General features: G+C 45.3%; 1 protein-coding gene across 9 annotated transcripts in view; it reads right to left on the bottom strand.

Moving 5' to 3' along the window:
- FRMD4A (FERM domain containing 4A) overlaps window positions 1-19,388 on the bottom strand; it is an 897,536-nt gene that overhangs the window by 526,442 nt on the left and 351,706 nt on the right. For 2 of the 9 annotated variants that reach the window (XM_069627921.1, XM_069627923.1), the window contains exon 1: window positions 8,104-8,586. The exons of 5 other annotated variants lie outside the window; for them this stretch is intronic. In XM_069627921.1, coding sequence (XP_069484022.1) covers window positions 8,104-8,262 — 159 coding nt within the window. In that variant the 5' untranslated portion in view covers window positions 8,263-8,586. Of the gene's footprint in view, window positions 1-8,103; window positions 8,587-19,388 lie in introns of those variants that run through there. 2 more of the 9 variants (XM_069627919.1, XM_069627920.1) reach the window with 1 other exon arrangement.

Here is a 19,388-nt window from a genome sequence, read left to right as displayed (position 1 = left end):
ACCAGGACACGCTCTTATGGGCTTGCAATGAAGGTGGTACCAGGACACGCTTTTCAGGTCTTGCAATGACGGTGGTACCGGGACACGCTCTTCTGGGCTTGCAATGAAGGTGGTACCAGGACACGCTCTTCTGGGCTTGCAATGAAGGTGGTACCGGGACACGCTCTTCTGGGCTTGCAATGAAGGTGATACCAGGACACTCTCTTCTGGGCTTGCAATGAAGGTGGTACCAGGACACTCTCTTCTGGGCTTGCAATGAAGGTAGTACCAGGACACGCTCTTCTGGGCTTGCAATGAAGGTGGTACCAGGACACTCTCTTCTGGGCTTGCAATGAAGGCGGTACCGGGACACGCTCTTCTGGGCTTGCAATGAAGGTGGTACCAGGACACGCTCTTCTGGGCTTGCAATGAAGGTGGTACCGGGACACGCTTTTCAGGTCTTGCAATGAAGGTGGTACCGGGACACGCTCTTCTGGGCTTGCAATGAAGGTGGTACCAGGACACGCTCTTCTGGGCTTGCAATGAAGGTGGTACCGGGACACGCTCTTCTGGGCCTGCAATGAAGGTGAGACCAGTGCACTCTCTTCTGGGCTTGCAATGAAGGTGATACCAGGACACTCTCTTCTGGGCTTGCAATGAAGGTAGTACCAGGACACGCTCTTCTGGGCTTTCAATGAAGGTGGTACCAGAACACGCTCTACTGGGCTTGCAATTGGGAAGTAGAGAAGCGCGAGACCTAGTAGGAGAGAAGCAATGAATACTTGTTGGCTGGACACATGTAAAGAAAAACAGACTTCTTGGGAAGAAAAGAGACCGAATGGATCCAGTTAGTACTGAAGCAGGTGGGAATTTTTGAAGTGATTTCAAGCATATTAGGTCCAAGTTGCACAGCTGTCAGAAAGAACATTGTGCTTTCCTTTCCATGCTAAGCACGCAGACCGATGACTTTGGGATAATGTGCACATGTATTATTGTGTTTGTGCAAAATATATGGTCTGTGCATATATACTATATTTTGTTTTATGTATTTATATTTGAGTATTTATTGCCCATGGTCCTAACTTTAAGAAAAAAACAGTCCTGTACACTTCAAGTGGGTTTTAGGCATAGATTTGATGGTTAAGGGGTGGGGAACAGTCGCTTGGGCTTAGGGTTTATCACCGGCAGATAATGTATTCTAGAAGGGAATCGTTAGCAGTTTACCGTGTGGGACATGTAACAATGCTGCAAGGTGGGTGGGAGGTGGGCATGGGCTGTACAGGGCAGTCGGCAGCAGGTATATCGAGCTCTGTGGGCTGGGGGAGGCCCGTGAACTAATGCACCACCCTCTGCTTTTAGATACAAGCTGGTACCACTGTACGCTCACTTGTGTAATGTACACCAATTTCTGTGTTACCACAAACTTGTGTTACCACAAACATGTAAACACAAACACACCCACCCACAACAGTGTTACTCGTCACACATTTCTCTTACAGAACACAAAGTTGCACTAGCAGGCAATACTTGTGTTGCTATGCATTGTGACGAATATAAGATATTCGTCCCATCGCCCCAAGAGGAAGCCTCCCCCTTTGAGGCAAAGGAGGTGGGCCTACTCCGCAAGAGCCCCAATAGGAGTCTGGGCAAGTGGGTCCTCTCTGGGAGAGACTACCCTTAGGGGGCAAGGACTCCTGTGAGGAACTCCCCAAGCCACACACCATAGTAGCATACATGGGACTGTCTGCTATGAAGACTAACGTAACCTCTGCGTGTTTGGCTGAAGGCAATGCTGGAACCAAACGGGCGGAAGGCTGTCGTGCTGGCAATTACCATTGCATCACCGGCAAGGCCATCGTCCTGTCTATGGCATCACCCACCTCCATGCTTGGAGAGTTTTTAAATGCAATTAACTCTGCTCAGGCTGTAGAAAGATCACACTACTATGGACATTCAAGTTATTTAAAAAAATGTATTTGGGGGTTTCTCTTTAACATGCTACTTTGAATAAATATGTATTTGGTAATCCTATCACTCAATGAAAACACCGATTTCACAGCCCTATGCATTCTTCTCATTAGTGCCAGGAAACGTATCGAACCGCACTCGTAAAACACGAGGCGGCGCAGACCCGGAGCGTGGCGTGCAGCTCCTGCATCCGCGCCCGCCAGATGTTCCACTGTGACAGAGGAAGAACACCCTGGTGCTGTGGCTTTAATCCAAAAGTAAGTCATGGATCCGAGCGGCGTCCCTGTGAAGGACCCACAGCTGTGCGAAAGGACTCGCATATCAAAGTGAGCCCGGTCAAAAGCCGGACAGCCAAGTTTCAGCTGCAAGCCCAACAGTTGCCCAAATTGACAGGTTCTAAGTGCCCGAAACAAAGAGCTCACAATTATACATCTGATCCTCAAGGCTCAAGTGCACAGTGGCCACATGCAGCCTGGGATGCCAAAACACGTGCTCCTGACCCAAGGCTGCAAGTACACTTGTAAATTGAGTCAGAAAAGTCTTGGTAGGCAGTGTAACTGGGCGCTTGATCTCATAATAAAATGGCTGCCGGAAGAGCCAACCTGGTCACAGGATAGGTTGCCAATATGCCCACAAATACATGTCGATAATACCAGGGCTTTAAGTGGGCCGGGGCTAGCCAGGGCTGACCCCCAGCAGTGTCTCAAAACTCTGGTCAAGTAGGAGCCCATTATTTAGGTCATGGCTATCATTTAGGCTACACCTCCTCGTAACAGGCAATACTATACTAATACTACTGTTACTAGTAGTACTGTTGCTACTACCACTCCTTCTATGCTGCAACTCTTACTACTGCTATACTGCTATTATTAGCAATACTATACTAATACTGCTATTACTACTACTGTTACTAATAGTACCTTTGATACTACTATTCCTTCTATGCTGCAACTCTTACTACTACTATACTGCTATTACCAATACAGTACTGCTATTATTATAGTAATACTACTATTACTACTAATAGTACTGATACTACTACTCCTTCTATGCTGCAACTCTTCATACTGATATACTACTATACTGCTATTATTACCAATACTATACTGCTACTTCTATACTAATACTACTATGAATAGTACTGATGATACTACTACTCCTTACATGCTACAACTCTTACTACTGATATACTGCTATTATTAGCAATACTATACTAATACTATTGTTACCAATAGTACTGTTGATACTACTACTCCTTCTATGCTGCAACTCTTACTACTGCTATACTGTTATTATTAGCAATACTATACTAATACTATTGTTACTAATAGTACTGTTGAGACTACTACTCTTTCTATGCTGCAACTCTTACTACTGCTATCCTGTTATTATTAGCAATACTATACTAATACTATTGTTACTAATAGTACTGTTGAGACTACTACTCTTTCTATGCTGCAACTCTTACTACTGCTATCCTGTTATTATTAGCAATACTATACTAATACTATTGTTACTAATAGTACTGTTGAGACTACTACTCTTTCTATGCTGCAACTCTTACTACCTCTATACTGCTATTATTAGCAATACTACACTAATACTACTGTTACTGCTACTAATACTACTGATGGTACTACTACTTCCACTATGCTGCAACTCTTACTACTACTACATGATTATTACCAATAGTATACTGCTACTACTATAGTAATACTATTACTACAGTATACTGCTACTACTATAGTAATACTATTACTACCACTGCTACTAATAGTACTGGTGACACTACTAATCCTTCTATGATATACTACTAATATACTCGTATTACCAATACTATACTGCTACTACTATGCTAATACTACTACTGGTACTAATAGTACTGATGATACTACTACTCCTTCTATGCTGCAACTCTTACTACTGCTATGCTGCTATTATTAGCAATACTATACTAATACTGCTGTTACTACTACTGTTACTAATAGTACAGTTGATACTACTATTCCTTCTATGCTGCAACTCTTACTACTACTATACTGCTATTACCAATACAGTACTGCTATTATTATAGTAATACTACTATTACTACTAATAGTACTGATACTACTACTCCTTCTATGCTGCAACTCTTCATACTGATATACTACTATACTGCTATTATTACCACTACTATACTGCTACTTCTATACTAATACTACTATGAATAGTACTGATGATACTACTACTCCTTACATACTACAACTCTTACTACTGATATACTACTTTACTGCTATTATTACCAATAATATGCTGCTACTTCTATACTAATACTACTATGAATAGTACTGATGATACTACTACTCCTTACATACTACAACTCTTACTACTGATATACTACTTTACTGCTATTATTACCAATAATATGCTGCTACTACTATAGTAATACTACTATTACTACTACTAATAGTACTGATACTACTGCTCCTTACATACTACAACTCTTACTACTGATATACTACTTTACTGCTATTATTACCAATACTATACTGCTACTTCTATACTAATACTACTATGAATAGTACTGATGATACTACTACTCCTTACATACTACAACTCTTACTACTGATATACTACTTTACTGCTATTATTACCAATAATATGCTGCTACTACTATAGTAATACTACTATTACTACTACTAATAGTACTGATACTACTGCTCCTTACATACTACAACTCTTACTACTGATATACTACTTTACTGCTATTATTACCAATAATATGCTGCTACTACTATAGTAATACTACTATTACTACTACTAATAGTACTGATATTACTGCTCCTTTATGCTGCAACTTGTACTACTGATATACTACTATACTGCTATTATTACCAATACTATACTGCTACTTCTATACTAAGACTACTTCTACTGCTACTAATAGTACTGTTGATACTACTACTCCTTCTATGCTGCAACTCTTACTACTACTACTATACTGCTATTATTACTAATACTATACTGCTATTACTATAGCAATACCACTATTACTACTACTGCTACTAACAGTACTGATGATACTTTTGCTACTGATGCGGCTACTTCCACTCCTGTTCTTACTCCTCTGTCTCCTCCCCCTACCACTATTACTTATCCTACCAATACTATTGCTATTCTTTTTTCTGCTGCTACTACTATTATTACTACTAATATAACTATCACTACTCTGCTACTTCCACCACTATTCTTATTACCACCTATTACTACTGCTAATGTTACTACTAGTGCCGCTGCTGGTACTACAACTACTTATGCTGCTACTACTACTACTTCTAGAGCTGTCCTTACTCCTCATGCTCCTCCAACTAATACTCCGGACTGCCACTTACTACTTCTTTGGTTCCTTCCTCTGGATGAAACACATGATATGATGTGATAGGTTATTTATAATGCGCTTAATACCCAGAGGTTTCTAAGCGCAGACCCGGGGATCGGATCTGTGTTGCTCCACGTCGTCTTGCTTCCAAGGCGAGCACGTTGCCGCTGAGCTATCCTCCCAAGACATACACAGGTACCACCCAATGGCACCCATGCCAGTCAGATGGACAACATTTACATTGTGTGAAGTCTGTCAGCCATTCGCCATGGCCTGGGCATTCAGGACAAAAAAACAACCTGACCACACATAAAGGGCTTGCAAACCTAAAGGACAGCATTTAGTTTTGCAGACACGTGCAGCAAAGAGGACACTGCCTGCTCTCATTTGCCAGATGCATGTGCTCTGCAAAGCCACACCAATAACAGCTGTGTTCTACAGAAAAAAACCTTTGGCACTGACATCAGATATGGCCAGGGCTTTAAGTGGGTTGGGGCTCGCCAGGACTGAGCCCTTGCAGTCTCCTGAAACATCGGTCGTGCCGGGGGCTCCCTCTGCTCCCAACAGTGAGGAAAAAACACTTTATTTCTTTGGCCCATGCTGGGGATTTCAACCTGAGCCTTGCCAATGACAAGCCAGTGTCACATCGCACTGTGCTATTTCGGAGAGTCTGGATTTCTTTTTTCTCATTCAATAGACTGCTTAACATATGAATCCATGTAGCGTTTTATTTCTATTTATTTTATTTTATTGAGCATTTGTTAGGCCTATACAAAAGAATGGAGGATACCTGCCTTTTCTTGTGATTCTTTCTCACTTGCGCTACCCCCTCAAGAGCCCACCCATTGTTCCCAGGTAGGTATACAGTACACTTTCTCCTGTTCATGTCAGGTGCTGCTGTCTGGTTCCCTTTGCTATGTTTCACTAGGGTATCGCTGAGGTTGCATAGTGTGTGCAACTCATCCTGCATTACTGGGCCCTCGCTACTTAAAATGCGTTGTTGCCCAAATTAAAGTTGTGCTCATAAAAGTGCTTACTCGGGTACAAAATGTACATTTTAAATTAGGCCCCAGGACCCCATTAACGACACTGCAACTATATTTTGTGAATGCGCGAATGGTGTTTGCTCCTGTGCAATTGCATTATGCTTCCAGCCCAAATGATGTTGAGGCCCCGGGAGTCCGATTTCTGTACATTTACTCATAGGCAAATGGAATTTGCGCATGCACAATTGCATTGGTGATAGTGCAAATGCCATTTGCACTTGTGCAATTGTGTATTAGCTAGCACCATTTGCACACATGCCCAATGCATTTGCGCACCCACCATTTTGCAGTACTCCCAGTTGTCCCTCAACCACTCACCACCTCGGCTGCAACCGAGTGGCAATTAAACGCTGGTAGAAAGGAAACGTGAACTAGTGATGACAGAAACGGGGGCGAATTTGCAGTTCTTTGGATCAGCCTGGCACCCCCTGCTGGTAGCGTGCACCTTCCTGTAGAACCGACCATGTGATTGTGATCCAGAAATATTGCAGCATTGTGGGATTTATTTTACAATGTATACTTTTACTTGCATCACCAATGGTTAATTGTGAGCGACTTATAAATTAGCTAACAGTTAGCGGCCTTTTTTAACTACACTCGCTGCTTGTTACATTAGGTTATCTTGCATTTGTATAGCGCCTCCTGCCAAGGTACATGCATCGAAACGCTCACCATGCCCGAATGAACGAGGGAAGCTAGAACACTTTAGATATTTCAAACAAAGAAATTGGAGGGGAAAAAAGCAGCACAGGAGTGAGTACGTTGCCCCAGAAAAAGCATCGGCCTCAATAACACACATGCAGATTTTCGTAGCTGCAAATGTTTTGCAAATTGACAAAATCTGTAATCACACGGGCCATTCCGTCTTACAAATTGCTTTGGCAGAGCAGTGACGCGACAGCATGAAGAGAAAGGTATATTAATGGAAAGCATGCAAGGGACTTTTTAATTCCAAAACATACATCTGTAGATTAAGTTGGTGCTGGGGGAGGGGCGCAGATCATGTACTCCCTTTATTATTCAGGCAACTTGCAGCATTTTGCGAAAGGCGTGATTATACTTGCAAACAAGCAGCAGAAGCACGCGCCTGTGGAGGAGGGCATTGCTAGACAAATGCATTGAAGTGAGAAGCCATTAGCCACCAATTTGGGGCTAATGTTGCCCCGGCTATTGCATGGATTAATGACATTGCGCAGCAAACTGGATTTCCGAAACCATACGATAATGATGGCGCGCAAACAGTGCTTCACGGGAGCAGGCAGCGAGTTTCTCTCCCTCGAGTACCCTTGAGGCCTGATAAATGAGCATACAGTGTTTATATCAGATCCTTTATATGGAATGCCCCTATATCGCATGTTTTATCTTGAAAGCCTTTCTAGAGAATGTATTTAGGGTGGGGTAAAGGGTTCAATATTTTTGGGAAACGGTTGGGATGGGTTTTTAGGGGTGGGAAACGGGAATTCGGGGGGGGACCCCCCAAAAATGCATTCACTATAAAAGTTTTCAAGATAAAAGATTCGATATATAGGCATTCGTTATAAATTACTTCGGTATAAAGACATGTAACCGAATAAATGTCCTTGTGCGCGGAACGATAATGGCTCCCGTGGGTAATTCTAGGGGGGTGGCGGGTGGAACTCATGGTACCCGTTTCCCATATCCCCTCTTGAAAGCATGAGTCACCTACACAGTGTGAGTTGCAATATGCCCCCGCAGATCTAGGTAAGGGCTTCCGGCAACATGACCTCTCACCTGGTATACAGTTCTGGAAAGGCACCAGGGTTTCAGCAGCACTTGCAAGATTCGCAAGTTCCCGAAGCGAGAGGACCTTAGCGCCCGGGAGGTCAGGTTCCAGACAAGGCTATCCCAGTTATACCACAAGTCCTCAACGCTCAGGATCACCGCCGCCATGGCGCTTATGGCATACGCAAAGCCAGTTATCTAAAGCCGATCAAACCAGACTTCGGCTGTGAAAAATTGCTCAGTATGCGTTGGAGAACTTAACAAAAAGAAGTCTCAAACGTCCCAAGGAATACACTGGACATGGAAGCGTCGCAGGCATGACTCGGTTCCGCCCACCGGTCTTCCAGAAGTCGTCTTCCCCGGAGAAGCGAGGATCCCCTCAAAATCGTACTTTGTCATATCCCGGGGCCCGCCAGGGACTAGATGAAAATTGTGTTCTTGCTCTGCAGACAGTCCCAGCATCTCCCAGAGACCACTGTTTGCATCTGTCCCCGCTGCTCCGCGGTCGGAGGCGCAGCCAATGAAACAAACTCCCTTCCCAAGTCATCTTGTCAGCTTCAAGCTGCCGGGATCCCATCCAGACTTGGGAAGAATGCGGCTCCAGTGCCAACATTCCCGGGACAAGCCAGAATGCTGTTTAACCTTTTCCATCTCCAACATAAAAGAGGAAGGCTTCCTATAAAGCCGCGGTGCCAGACTACTAAACATCTCTTTTACTATAGGGCGGTCCTCCTCAATGGGCCTGGGCTGCGGAGGGAGCGACAAGTAGGGGACGTCCTTCAAAATAACAAATGACTTCTGGACTCCTTTCAGGGACTCTAGCTCTTCAGTCGCTTCCATACCTTTCCCAAAGTCTTTCCGCTTCCTACGCTCTGTTTTAAATACCCTGGGCACGCTTCCAGCTACTATGCCAACAAAAAAAAGTAGCTTTTGATGCTGCCTAGTTTGTGTTGTGACCAATGTTGAACAGCATAGTAAAGGCCAGGACGATTTATGAAATCCTGTAGTGGCTGTTCTGGTAAACCCACCTTTATGTTTACAGGCTCTGCCATTAGGAGTGTTGCATTCTGGGATGCACGCCACCTCCCCTGCCATCGCCCGTCTCTCCTTTCTTCCTATTCCACCCAGAAAAATGTTGTTACTTCTGTTTCACCACCCAACTTCTGAACTTTGAACCTTGTAAAGCGCTCCGGAACCCTCTGGGTATGGCCAGCGCTGGGCAAAAATTAAAATAAAAAATCATTAAATAATTGGGATACCAGTCTTCTGCCGATAAAGGACATAGCAAGTGGACATAGCAAGTGTTATCCATTAATTGAACACCTGCTCCTGACTCCCATGCACAAATGAAACCTATTTTAAGAACGCGGTGCTCGTCGCCCGGTGGGCTGCGGAGCACTGTTTGTTGTACCACTAACCAGAGGGGCCGCCATGATCATGGCGACAGCAGTTTTCAGAAAGGCTAGCCACAGGTACAGATAGTGGGTGCGGGTATGTTTGAGGTCCACAGAGGTAAAGTTGGTGGGCATGGAGCGGGAAATAGGGCACAGTAAGGCGGCACAGAGGCAAGGGGCAGAACAAAGCATCATTGGAGGGAACAGGGTCCAGAGAATGGGTTAGCCAGAGCAGGGCCGGTTGAAGTAGTTGGGCACCCTTTGCAGGGGCCAATTACACCATAAGGTTGGGGGGACCTGTGACCATTCACTAGGTATAGACACTTCTCCCCAAAGGGGAGCCTTTCCCATGGGGCTAGGGAGATGCGGCAGCTACCCAATTGCCCCCCCAGGGATGGTTTAATGTGGGAGGACCTCATGGGAAGGGACTCCCCCTCTGGGGAGAAGGACGATCATCTAGGGTACAGCCCTGTTGGTCCATGTCCCACCCCAACTTTCCCAAAGCCCCCATCCATTCCAAGCGACTTCCTTGAGAGGACACCCATGTATTTCTGTAGTGCTGGAGACACAGTCAAAATAGAAAGTACCAGGACAAAGACGAGCACAGAAGAAAGGAAGATTACTGATGGTGACCTGCCACCCTCCCGCACTGCCTCCGGGCCACCCCTTGCACTGGGGTCTGTATCTGTACCTACACAGAACCCCCTTTTTGTTCCTGCACTTATCAGACCTACCCTGTCTGCTGCCTTAAACCTAGCACTTGCAAATTGCTGGCTGCACTACCACTGTTTGTTGCCTTTATTATTTATTTATTGTTATTTATCTGTTTCTCCTCTGCTTCGCACTTTCCACTTCTCCCCCTTCCATGCCCTTTCCTCTCCCCCACTCCCATGCACTTGCGCATTCTCAATATCACTGGGCCTAGTAAGATTGCTGTTTTGTTCACCCCTGTTCCCCTCCCTTGCCTTGTCGCGCTCTGAAACACTTGTGTACGAGCGCGATAGAAATAAAATATTAATTTCAATATCAATGGTGCTGGTAATGGTACGAGGTGGACCTGAGGAGGCATGAAGATGGGCCTATCAAGAACAACAAAGGGCTTTGACAATCCTCCAGGGCGGGACTTGCAACAATGTATAATTAGAGAAGGACTGAAGATTTTGACAAGCCCAGCCGGGAGAGGCAGCAGGTGTGGAAACCATCCAGAGTGGGAGTTTCAAATGCTGTTGGCTGGTGGGGGATGCCAAACAGCACAGTATGCCGGCGAAGCGCTGAGGGAGTTCTCTGTGGGTCCACCTGGAGTGGACATGAACACGAAGCAGCAAGAGGAAGCCGAGCAGTCCAGTAGAGCGTGGAGCCACCACACTGCTGCAGAAGCGGAGGAGAGAAGCCTGAAGAGCCGGAGAGACGTACCCCAGCCCGAGGAAGCCTCAGTGGTCTACCGAAGTCCCAGAGAAGGTAACGGGATGCACGAGAGACCCACAGGGGACAAAGAGGTGGAAGAGGGGCAGCTCTCCTCAGGCACAGTAGCAGCAATCAAACTATTGGAATGGGTGGTCTGAGCATATGAGGAAAACGTCCTTGTCACAGTGATGGCAACAAGCCCACTGAGCACCAGAGTAGGGTCTGGCACCTTAACACAAGTGTGCTAAGCATCCGAGGAAAGCATACTCGTTGATGTTGGGGGGAAAGGTCCAATGAGGCCCCGAGAAGGGATTGGGACTCTGCCAATTCCACGAGAATGGGGCAAAAGAAACCTCAAGTTCAGAGATAAGGAAAATAATTCTCAAACACCAGGCGAAGGCAGTCCTTCTCCTGGTGAAGACACTGATGCCCGTTTGATACACCTGGCTTCGGTGTGAAGTATATTGGAGTGTGTGAACCAATATCAGGAAAAGGGGAGTCATTCTCCTGGTTCTGAATGTTGACTGCTGTAAAGGTTTGTTGGAACCACAAGCCAGGGGAAGGGAGTCATTCTCTCCCGCATCCTTTTGCCAAAGAACATTTCTGGGAATACCGCCCAACCCCCAGGAGAAGGGAGTCATTCTCCCGGAGAAGGGAGTCATTCTCCCGGAGAAGGAACTTGTTGTTGCCTTATTCTTTAGTTGTAGTGTGAGGGATAGAAGTAGGTTAGAACACAGGAGGGCGGAGTTTGATTTTGAAAGACATTCTGACAGATCCTTTAGCATTAGTTTGAGGCAGGGAAATCCTCTTAGAAGATAGGGATAGTGAGGGTTTCTTTTTTAGATAAGTAAACGTTTTTACCAACCAAAATGCCACCCTTGTGCCAGCATCCCTCTTAGACACCCTTACAGTGCCCCTCTAGCTTTGAAAAATCGTCTGAGGCACCTCAAAGGTACTCTTCCCTTCCTCACCTTAACCCAGAAGCTCACTGTCTCCAGAGCTCTAGTTCTCTTTAGGCTGCACTACTGCAACAGCCTCTTTCTAAATCTGCCTGCCTCTACTCTCCACCCTCTGCAACTTATGCAGAACCGGACTGTGAGGCTTATCCTTGGCCTCAAGCCCAGTGACCATATCTCTCCAGACCTGAAATCTCTTCACTGGCTCCTGGTGGCTGCAAGGATCAAGTTCAAGACCCTTTGCATTGTCCACAAGGCTTCGTGGGGCCGGGCCCCGCTCTAAATCCAACGCTCTCTTCCTAAATACCTTCCTTCTCCAGCCCTTCGCTCAGCTACCTCCAACTCTCAAAGGGTCAGACGCTTCTCCAGGCAGAGAGTGGGGGGTAGATCTCTTTTCTCTGCAGATGCCTCACTCTGGAATGGTCTCTCTGCCCCTCTCAAACTTGAGCCGGACCACCTGAAGTTCCGGAAGCAGCTCAAAACATTCCTCTTCTCCTCTGCTTTATCTCTCCCTCCCCTGCTGACCTACCAGTCTACAGCACTGACTGGTTGCTTCGCCACCCTCATGGTTTCATTGGGTACAAGGCTCTCTCTTGATTAATTACCCATGCGCTGCCTGTGGGCTTCCACACACATAGGGGCTGTAACTGTAACCTCTACAGTCCCTTGCCTCCCTGCACTTACTCAGAGCCGCGCTACTCCTGTACTGCACTTACTCTGAACATTGCTGCCCTGTTTCCTGTCCCTCCCCCTTCCCCTTCTTGTTCATGCACTTCTCCCCCCTTTCCTCTTGCACTTCTCGTTCTCGCACTTGCATGATCTGAATTACACAAGGCCTACTAAGCTTGTTTGTCTTGTCCTCCCTTTGTCATCCCCTGTGTCTTGTCGCACCAAGAAACACTTGTGTACCGGCGCGTTATAAATTACTTATATCATAATGGTGACATAAAGGAATGCAGTGAGAAGGTTACTGGAGATTATCACGAGCCAGGTAACCAGTGGGGAGCTGATACACTAAATGAACACTGAAAAGCATGTTGATCACTTTGTCAGCAAGGTGCTAATGTAGTCAAAACCTGAGTAAAAAGTCAGCGAGGTGATAAGAACATTGCTGGATACTGCAAAGCCTATGGGTGGTCATGGCCTGGGGGCACCAACAAAAGCAGCCAGCATGTGCATGGCTCCAAAGCATACATTAAATTCCCTCAATTAAAGATGCATTTTGCTTTGTCATAGGGGTGCTGCTCAAGCGGGCCTCCCTGAGGATTAAGGCACAGTTCAACAAAAGAAGTTGAAAGGCACCAACGCTGTCCCTGTGGGAAGGGTGATAAAATGCTATATTGGAGATGAGCAGACTCTCAGATAAGGCATTGCCCAATATTATAGTACTGTTACCGCTTATAGGGACAGGTGTCATAGGCTCTTACACTTGTCATGAGGGCCATTGGTATGCATTGTCAATTTAGGTCCATCCCGGCCTTTCACAAGTCAGTTTTTCATGTTTTTATGACCAATATGGTGCCCGCTGCTTGTGGCCCCTGCTGTGGCCACCTAGAATTGCCTTATTGTAGAAGCGGCTTTGCTTTCTACGCTCCCGCAGTTCGTTTCAGGCTCGTGTTTCTGCCAAGGGCCATCCACTCCAATTAGGGCCTGCCCGGTAATAGTTGGTTACCTTTTGGGTTGGCTTTCATGATGTTTGATAATCAACACGTGTCAGTGGGCTCACCTCGGTCGGCCATTCAAGACCAGAGTTTCTCCAGGAAATTTACCACGGGTGCTCACAGGGCATGCCGTTCTCTTTTTTCACACGTCACATCATTTATTAATAAAGGGGAAGGCTTAAATATGGCAATTATTATTAGTAGAATAACATCAACCATACAATTTGGGCATGGCACTTTAAAAGACAACTTTAAAAAAATATCTTCAGCTATCCCTCTGTAAATACCTCCTCCCAAAGAAACGAGCTGGGGGTAGATCTCTGTCTTCGGCTGGGGCCTCCCTCTGGAACAGCCTCCCGGCCTCTCTGAAACTTGAGGAAAACCATCTCAGGTTCCGGAAGCACCTCAAGACCTTCCTCTTTGCTTCTGCCTTCACCCCCCCTGCGCCCGTGCTGATCTGCTCTCTTGGCACCTTGCATCGGGACACCCTCTGTCTCTGGTCCCAGGTTCCTGCTCACCCTGCCACCCTACCGCACTGCCTCCGGACCACCCCTTGCACTGGGTTTGTATCTGTACCCATACAGCCCCCTCCCCTTTTTCTTCCCCCCTGCATTTATCAGACCCACCTGATCTGCTACCTCAAACCTAGCACTTGCCACTTGGCTGCACTACCACTTTGTGCTGATTTTATTCTTTATTTATTTGTATTATTATTTATCCTGTTTCTCCTTTGCTCTGCACTTTCCACCTTCTCCCTCCCCTCCATGCACTTTTCCCCTCCCCCTCTCCCATGCACTTGCACGTTCTCAATGTCACTGGGCCTAGTAAGATCGTTGTTTCGTTCTCCCCTGTTCCCCTCCCTTGCCTTGTCGCGCTCTGAAACACCTGTGTATGAGCGCGATATAAATAAAATATCATATCATATATCATATCATAACTTCACAAGTTATTTTGTGGGACAATTATATGGCTACCAGATGAAACCATGTCATTGCCGCCCACGAAATTCCACTCCCGGGCTTCACCTTTACTTAATGTTTGTAGAAATGAAAGGCCAGGACTTGGACAGGAGACCCCATAACATGGGCCCTCATTCTGGGTTTTCCGGTATCCCACCCTTACCGTCCCCATCACCCGCTATCCTGGTACTACTGGGATATTACGGGCGGCAGAGTGCCAGTAAGTTCCCATTCCCCTGGAGTGCGATAGGACTCCACGGGGTGGGATTTCCTGAATGGCCCTGCTGTCAGTGGTCCAATCTCATAATAACTTTGGGGGAGGATTCCATGAAATTGGGCCACAGTCATTCTTGGTATAGGAATGCAATCCTTAAACAAAACAGAGACTAGGGGCCAATGCCAATTGGATCAGTAACTTATTGATGCAGGTCACTAATATCAGACGCGGGGTAAAGAATACAATTACCCCAATTTTTATCAATCTCTATAAACATTATTTTATTTATTAATCTTACAGAGTTAAAATGTATAGAAAAACACAAATATATTACTACAAATAAACGTACAAATATATTGTGCAATTCTGAAATATAAACATAATTGATACAGAATTATAAAGTGTCAACGTGCTCTAGACAAACATGAAATGTTCATAATTATATTTATGCCACGTCAAATACACTACACTACCTAAAAGACATAACAACACAATATCAAAAATAAAGCAAATTATCTAAAATCCAAGTGAAGTTTTTACTTCACAATTCGTTCCTAAAACGTAGTAAAATACAATACTTACATAACATCATTGCAACTCCTACAACATTCGCTCACATTAAACCTAACATGTTTCTTTTCTATGGGTTATTTAACTAATTTTGAGGAAATTCATCAGGGGGTATTCTGGTGATTTTGTGGATGGACAAATGATGATTCATTTAGGTCCACTTCATTAAAATAAGACTTGGTCAGTGACTCATTTAGAAGAATTTTCACTAATACAATATTCTTCACACACTTTCCTTAAGAATAGTGCTCTCAGACCATGTAAATTGGTTGTCTGATGGTAATTAGAAGGTAACCTTCTTAAAAAAGCATCACTGTTATTTTTAGTGGAGACGCTTAATTCTTGGTAATAGGACTGGTATCGTTTATATGGTGTGTTGTGAACTCTCTCTGATGGTGCTGTAATTGTGGTCGCTCACGCCGCTCAAGTCGAACTAGGGAAGCTGTATCATTCAGCATGTAACATTCAGAGGTATGTAACCGCTTTTATCAGGCATTCCGCATGTCTTTTGTAACAATGCACATCAGTGGTCCCATCACCAGGATTTCTGTCTTGTCGCCATTCAATTTCAGCCAGTTATTATTCACCCATTCCCTGATATCAACCCAACAGCCCCTCAAACGAATGGCAGCTCCATTCAGATTCCGATCTACTCGCAGAATAAACTCGCTGTCGTCTGCATAAGAGTAAAAACGGCACCTGTGAGAATGAATAAGACTAGCCAATGGCCAAACATAAACATTGAAAAGTAAAGGAGAGATTGCAGACCCTTGAGGAACCCCACAAGTGAGGGCAGAAGGGGCAGACTTAAAAGGGGGAAGTGAGAGTGTCTGAGATCGCGCCGACCAGAAAGCCTTGAATTAGTGAAGTATTGTGCTGCAATTTCCAACCTCACAAAGACAGTGGCACAGGATAGAGTGGTCGATGGTATCGAAAGCTGTGGATAAATCCAGCAGGATCAAAAACCCCACACCACCCTAGTCCAACATCATGTTGAGGCCATCAATAACCAACACAAGCACAGATTCAGTGCACATGGATGGTCAAAAGCCTGATTGAAAAGTGTCCAAGAAAATTCTGTAACTAGAGAGTGACTATAACATACATTTCTCAGATTCAGAGGATGTGTATCCACCCGCGGGCACACTCTGGGCTCCTCTCAAAGAATCATACACCAAAACACCAGGAAGCTTACCCTCTGCCAGTGGGCTCCAAACTGAGCCCCTCCTCCCCCACATACAAACATTGTGCCCGGCCCACCAAATTCTATATCTGCTTATATTTTCTATTTCAAGCAGTCTCCATCCTCCCTTTTGGCAGGCACCCCCGCACCCTCAGACATCCTATGGGCTGCCGTATTGGGTACAGCCACACAGTTTGAAGACCACTGCCCTACAAACAGATCCTGTTTCCTGATGAGCTGCAACGATTCAATGCAACAGCAAGGCAATCCTGGACTGTTCCCACTGCTCCTTCTACCCAAAGATCCTATTTCCTGCATGATTCAATGCAACAGCAAAGCCATCTTGGACAGTTCCCACTGCTCCTCCTACCAAAGATCATGTTTCCTTATGAGCTGCATGATTCAATGCAACAGCAAAGCAAAGCAAACTTGGACTGTTCCCACTGCTCCTCCTACCAAAGATCATGTTTCCTTATGAGCTGCATGATTCAATGCAACAGCAAAGCAAAGCAAAGCAAACTTGGACTGTTCCCACTGCTCCTCCTACCAAAGATCATGTTTCCTGCATGATTCAATGCAACAGCAAAGCAAACTTGGACTGTTCCCACTGCTCCTTCTACCCAAAGATCATGTTTCCTGCATGATTCAATGCAACAGCAAAGCAAACTTGGACTGTTCCCACTGCTCCTTCTACCCAAAGAGCATGTTTCCTGCATGATTCAATGCAACAGCAAGGCAATCTTGGACTGTTCCCACTGCTCCTTCTACCCAAAGATCCTATTTCCTGCATGATTCAATGCAACAGCAAAGCCATCTTGGACTGTTCCCACTGCTCCTCCTACCAAAGATCATGTTTCCTTATGAGCTGCATGATTCAATGCAACAGCAAAGCAAAGCAAACTTGGACTGTTCCCACTGCTCCTCCTACCAAAGATCATGTTTCCTTATGAGCTGCATGATTCAATGCAACAGCAAAGCAAAGCAAAGCAAACTTGGACTGTTCCCACTGCTCCTCCTACCAAAGATCATGTTTCCTTATTAGCTGCATGATTCAATGCAACAGCAAAGCAAAGCAAACTTGAACTGTTCCCACTGCTCCTCCTACACAAATCCACCCCTTTTTCCTGCTGGTTGCAATGTACCAAGAGACCATGCAAAGGGCAACAGTTGCACTGTATATAGCCCAATAATTTAGCACAACATACTACAGTATCAGAGGTGAAAATGTAATACAAATAATATTAACACATCTTTTTTTGCAAGACTTCATACTAGTCTCCCACTGCTTCTAAGTGGTGTAACAAAGCCATTAAAGGAAGATGGCCAGAGCCGACCCAGCCAGGATCCAAAGCTCTGACTGCAGTTTGCACAAAGACCTCTGGAGTGAATGCTTCACTCACTTACCTGTCGTATAGGCTTATTCTTAAGAAGAAAGCCTGCCCAGATCATAATGCTATTTGTGCTTAAAAGAGCAGGCACTTTCCGCTACCCACCAGGATGGGTAAAATGGGGTCCTCACTCAATCATCACGCCACCACCACTTTGTGTGAGGGGGCGCAATATAGTGTTTTTGTAATTAGGCTCTATAGTTGTAATAACAGGTGGAGAGGTCACAATAAGCAGTACAATAGTTGATTTTCCAACTTTCCAGGTGGAGAAGGGTGTATTCCCTTACTGCCCCTCTACAGAGATGTTTTGCACAGGCCAGAAATAAGCACCTCTCAGAACAGGTGCAATTCATGTCAACACATCCCAGCAGGAGACGCAAGGTCCACAATCAAGGTTGAACGTGTATGTTGTTATGCGCCAATTTTTCAAAGTAAAGGACCCGAGCAACAGATCCACCTCCCAGTTCCCGACGGTGTAGATGTCACCTCTGACAATGCACCTCAAGGTGGGCAGCACTTCGGTGCATATGAACGGGACCCACCTTGGATCTGAATTGTTATTTCGGTTCAAATTAAGGTTTTCAAACTTGGCTATTATTTTTTGTGGGACGAGGGTCCTAGGAATCTTCACTCAACGAGATTATTTTTCATTCGAGGTATCTTGTGGAGCCTCCCCCTGGCGACACCACACTGAAATGCGAAGTTGGAAGTCAATACATTCCTGGGCTGATCCTTGAAGGAGCACCAATATGAGTTTAGATGGAAGCTGAGGCTCATCTGTGGGCAATGAGCTTCTACCACCATTTAAGAGGATGATGGGTTACAAAGTTAGGTCTACCTCTTCCACTGATGGAGGAAAGATTGCTCCAAAAAGAGATTTAACTCTCAGCAATCTAACAGGGTTTGCATGGTTCAATCGCCTCATTGTGTGCCGATTCAAATGAACTTGGAGCGACACAGTAATAAAGTCTGAAAGTAGGTGTTTAAATTAATTTCCATAGAGGAACAAAGCGTTGCACATAAGGAAACTCTATGTATAGAGTTTTCCAGAGAGGGACAGGCCTCATTTACCACTGCGCTAGGTGGCCTTCCAGTGTGTGACCTTCTGCTTGTACCAGATCTATGTGGCTTGGTCTAAAACTGAGAAGCAATTTGGGCAGCTACTGTGCCCCAAGTGAGAAATTTTAGGCCGTCCCGCTTTAAGTGTGACAAGAACATGTGTCACAGATGGCAGCGAGACTCAGAGCTGTATCTTATAATGTGAACTTGGTACACTGTATGTCAACCCAAATTTCACACTTTTGTGAGACAAAAGGACCAGATTACAGAAGCACACTAGGACCGAGAATGCCCAGAAGCTCGATCCAGACATGAGGCTTGATCACAGAGTTGTGTTGGCCACTTTCAGCACTTTACACCTGTTCTGTGGAAGCTGCAAAGGCTACAAATGAACTTTTTGGTTCCGTCTAAGATAGATTTTGGGTTACGAAGGACACATTTGGATGACCCGGGTCAGCAACCTGGTACTGTTGGAAGATTTTTCACCCTATTTATTTATTTTT

This window comes from Ambystoma mexicanum, chromosome 12 (assembly GCF_040938575.1).
Source record: "Ambystoma mexicanum isolate Mex_15411 chromosome 12, UKY_AmexF1_1, whole genome shotgun sequence".
NCBI lineage: Eukaryota > Metazoa > Chordata > Amphibia > Caudata > Ambystomatidae > Ambystoma > Ambystoma mexicanum.
The sequence above is the reverse complement of the archived record's forward strand: the minus strand, read 5'-3'. Positions and strand labels throughout refer to the sequence as shown.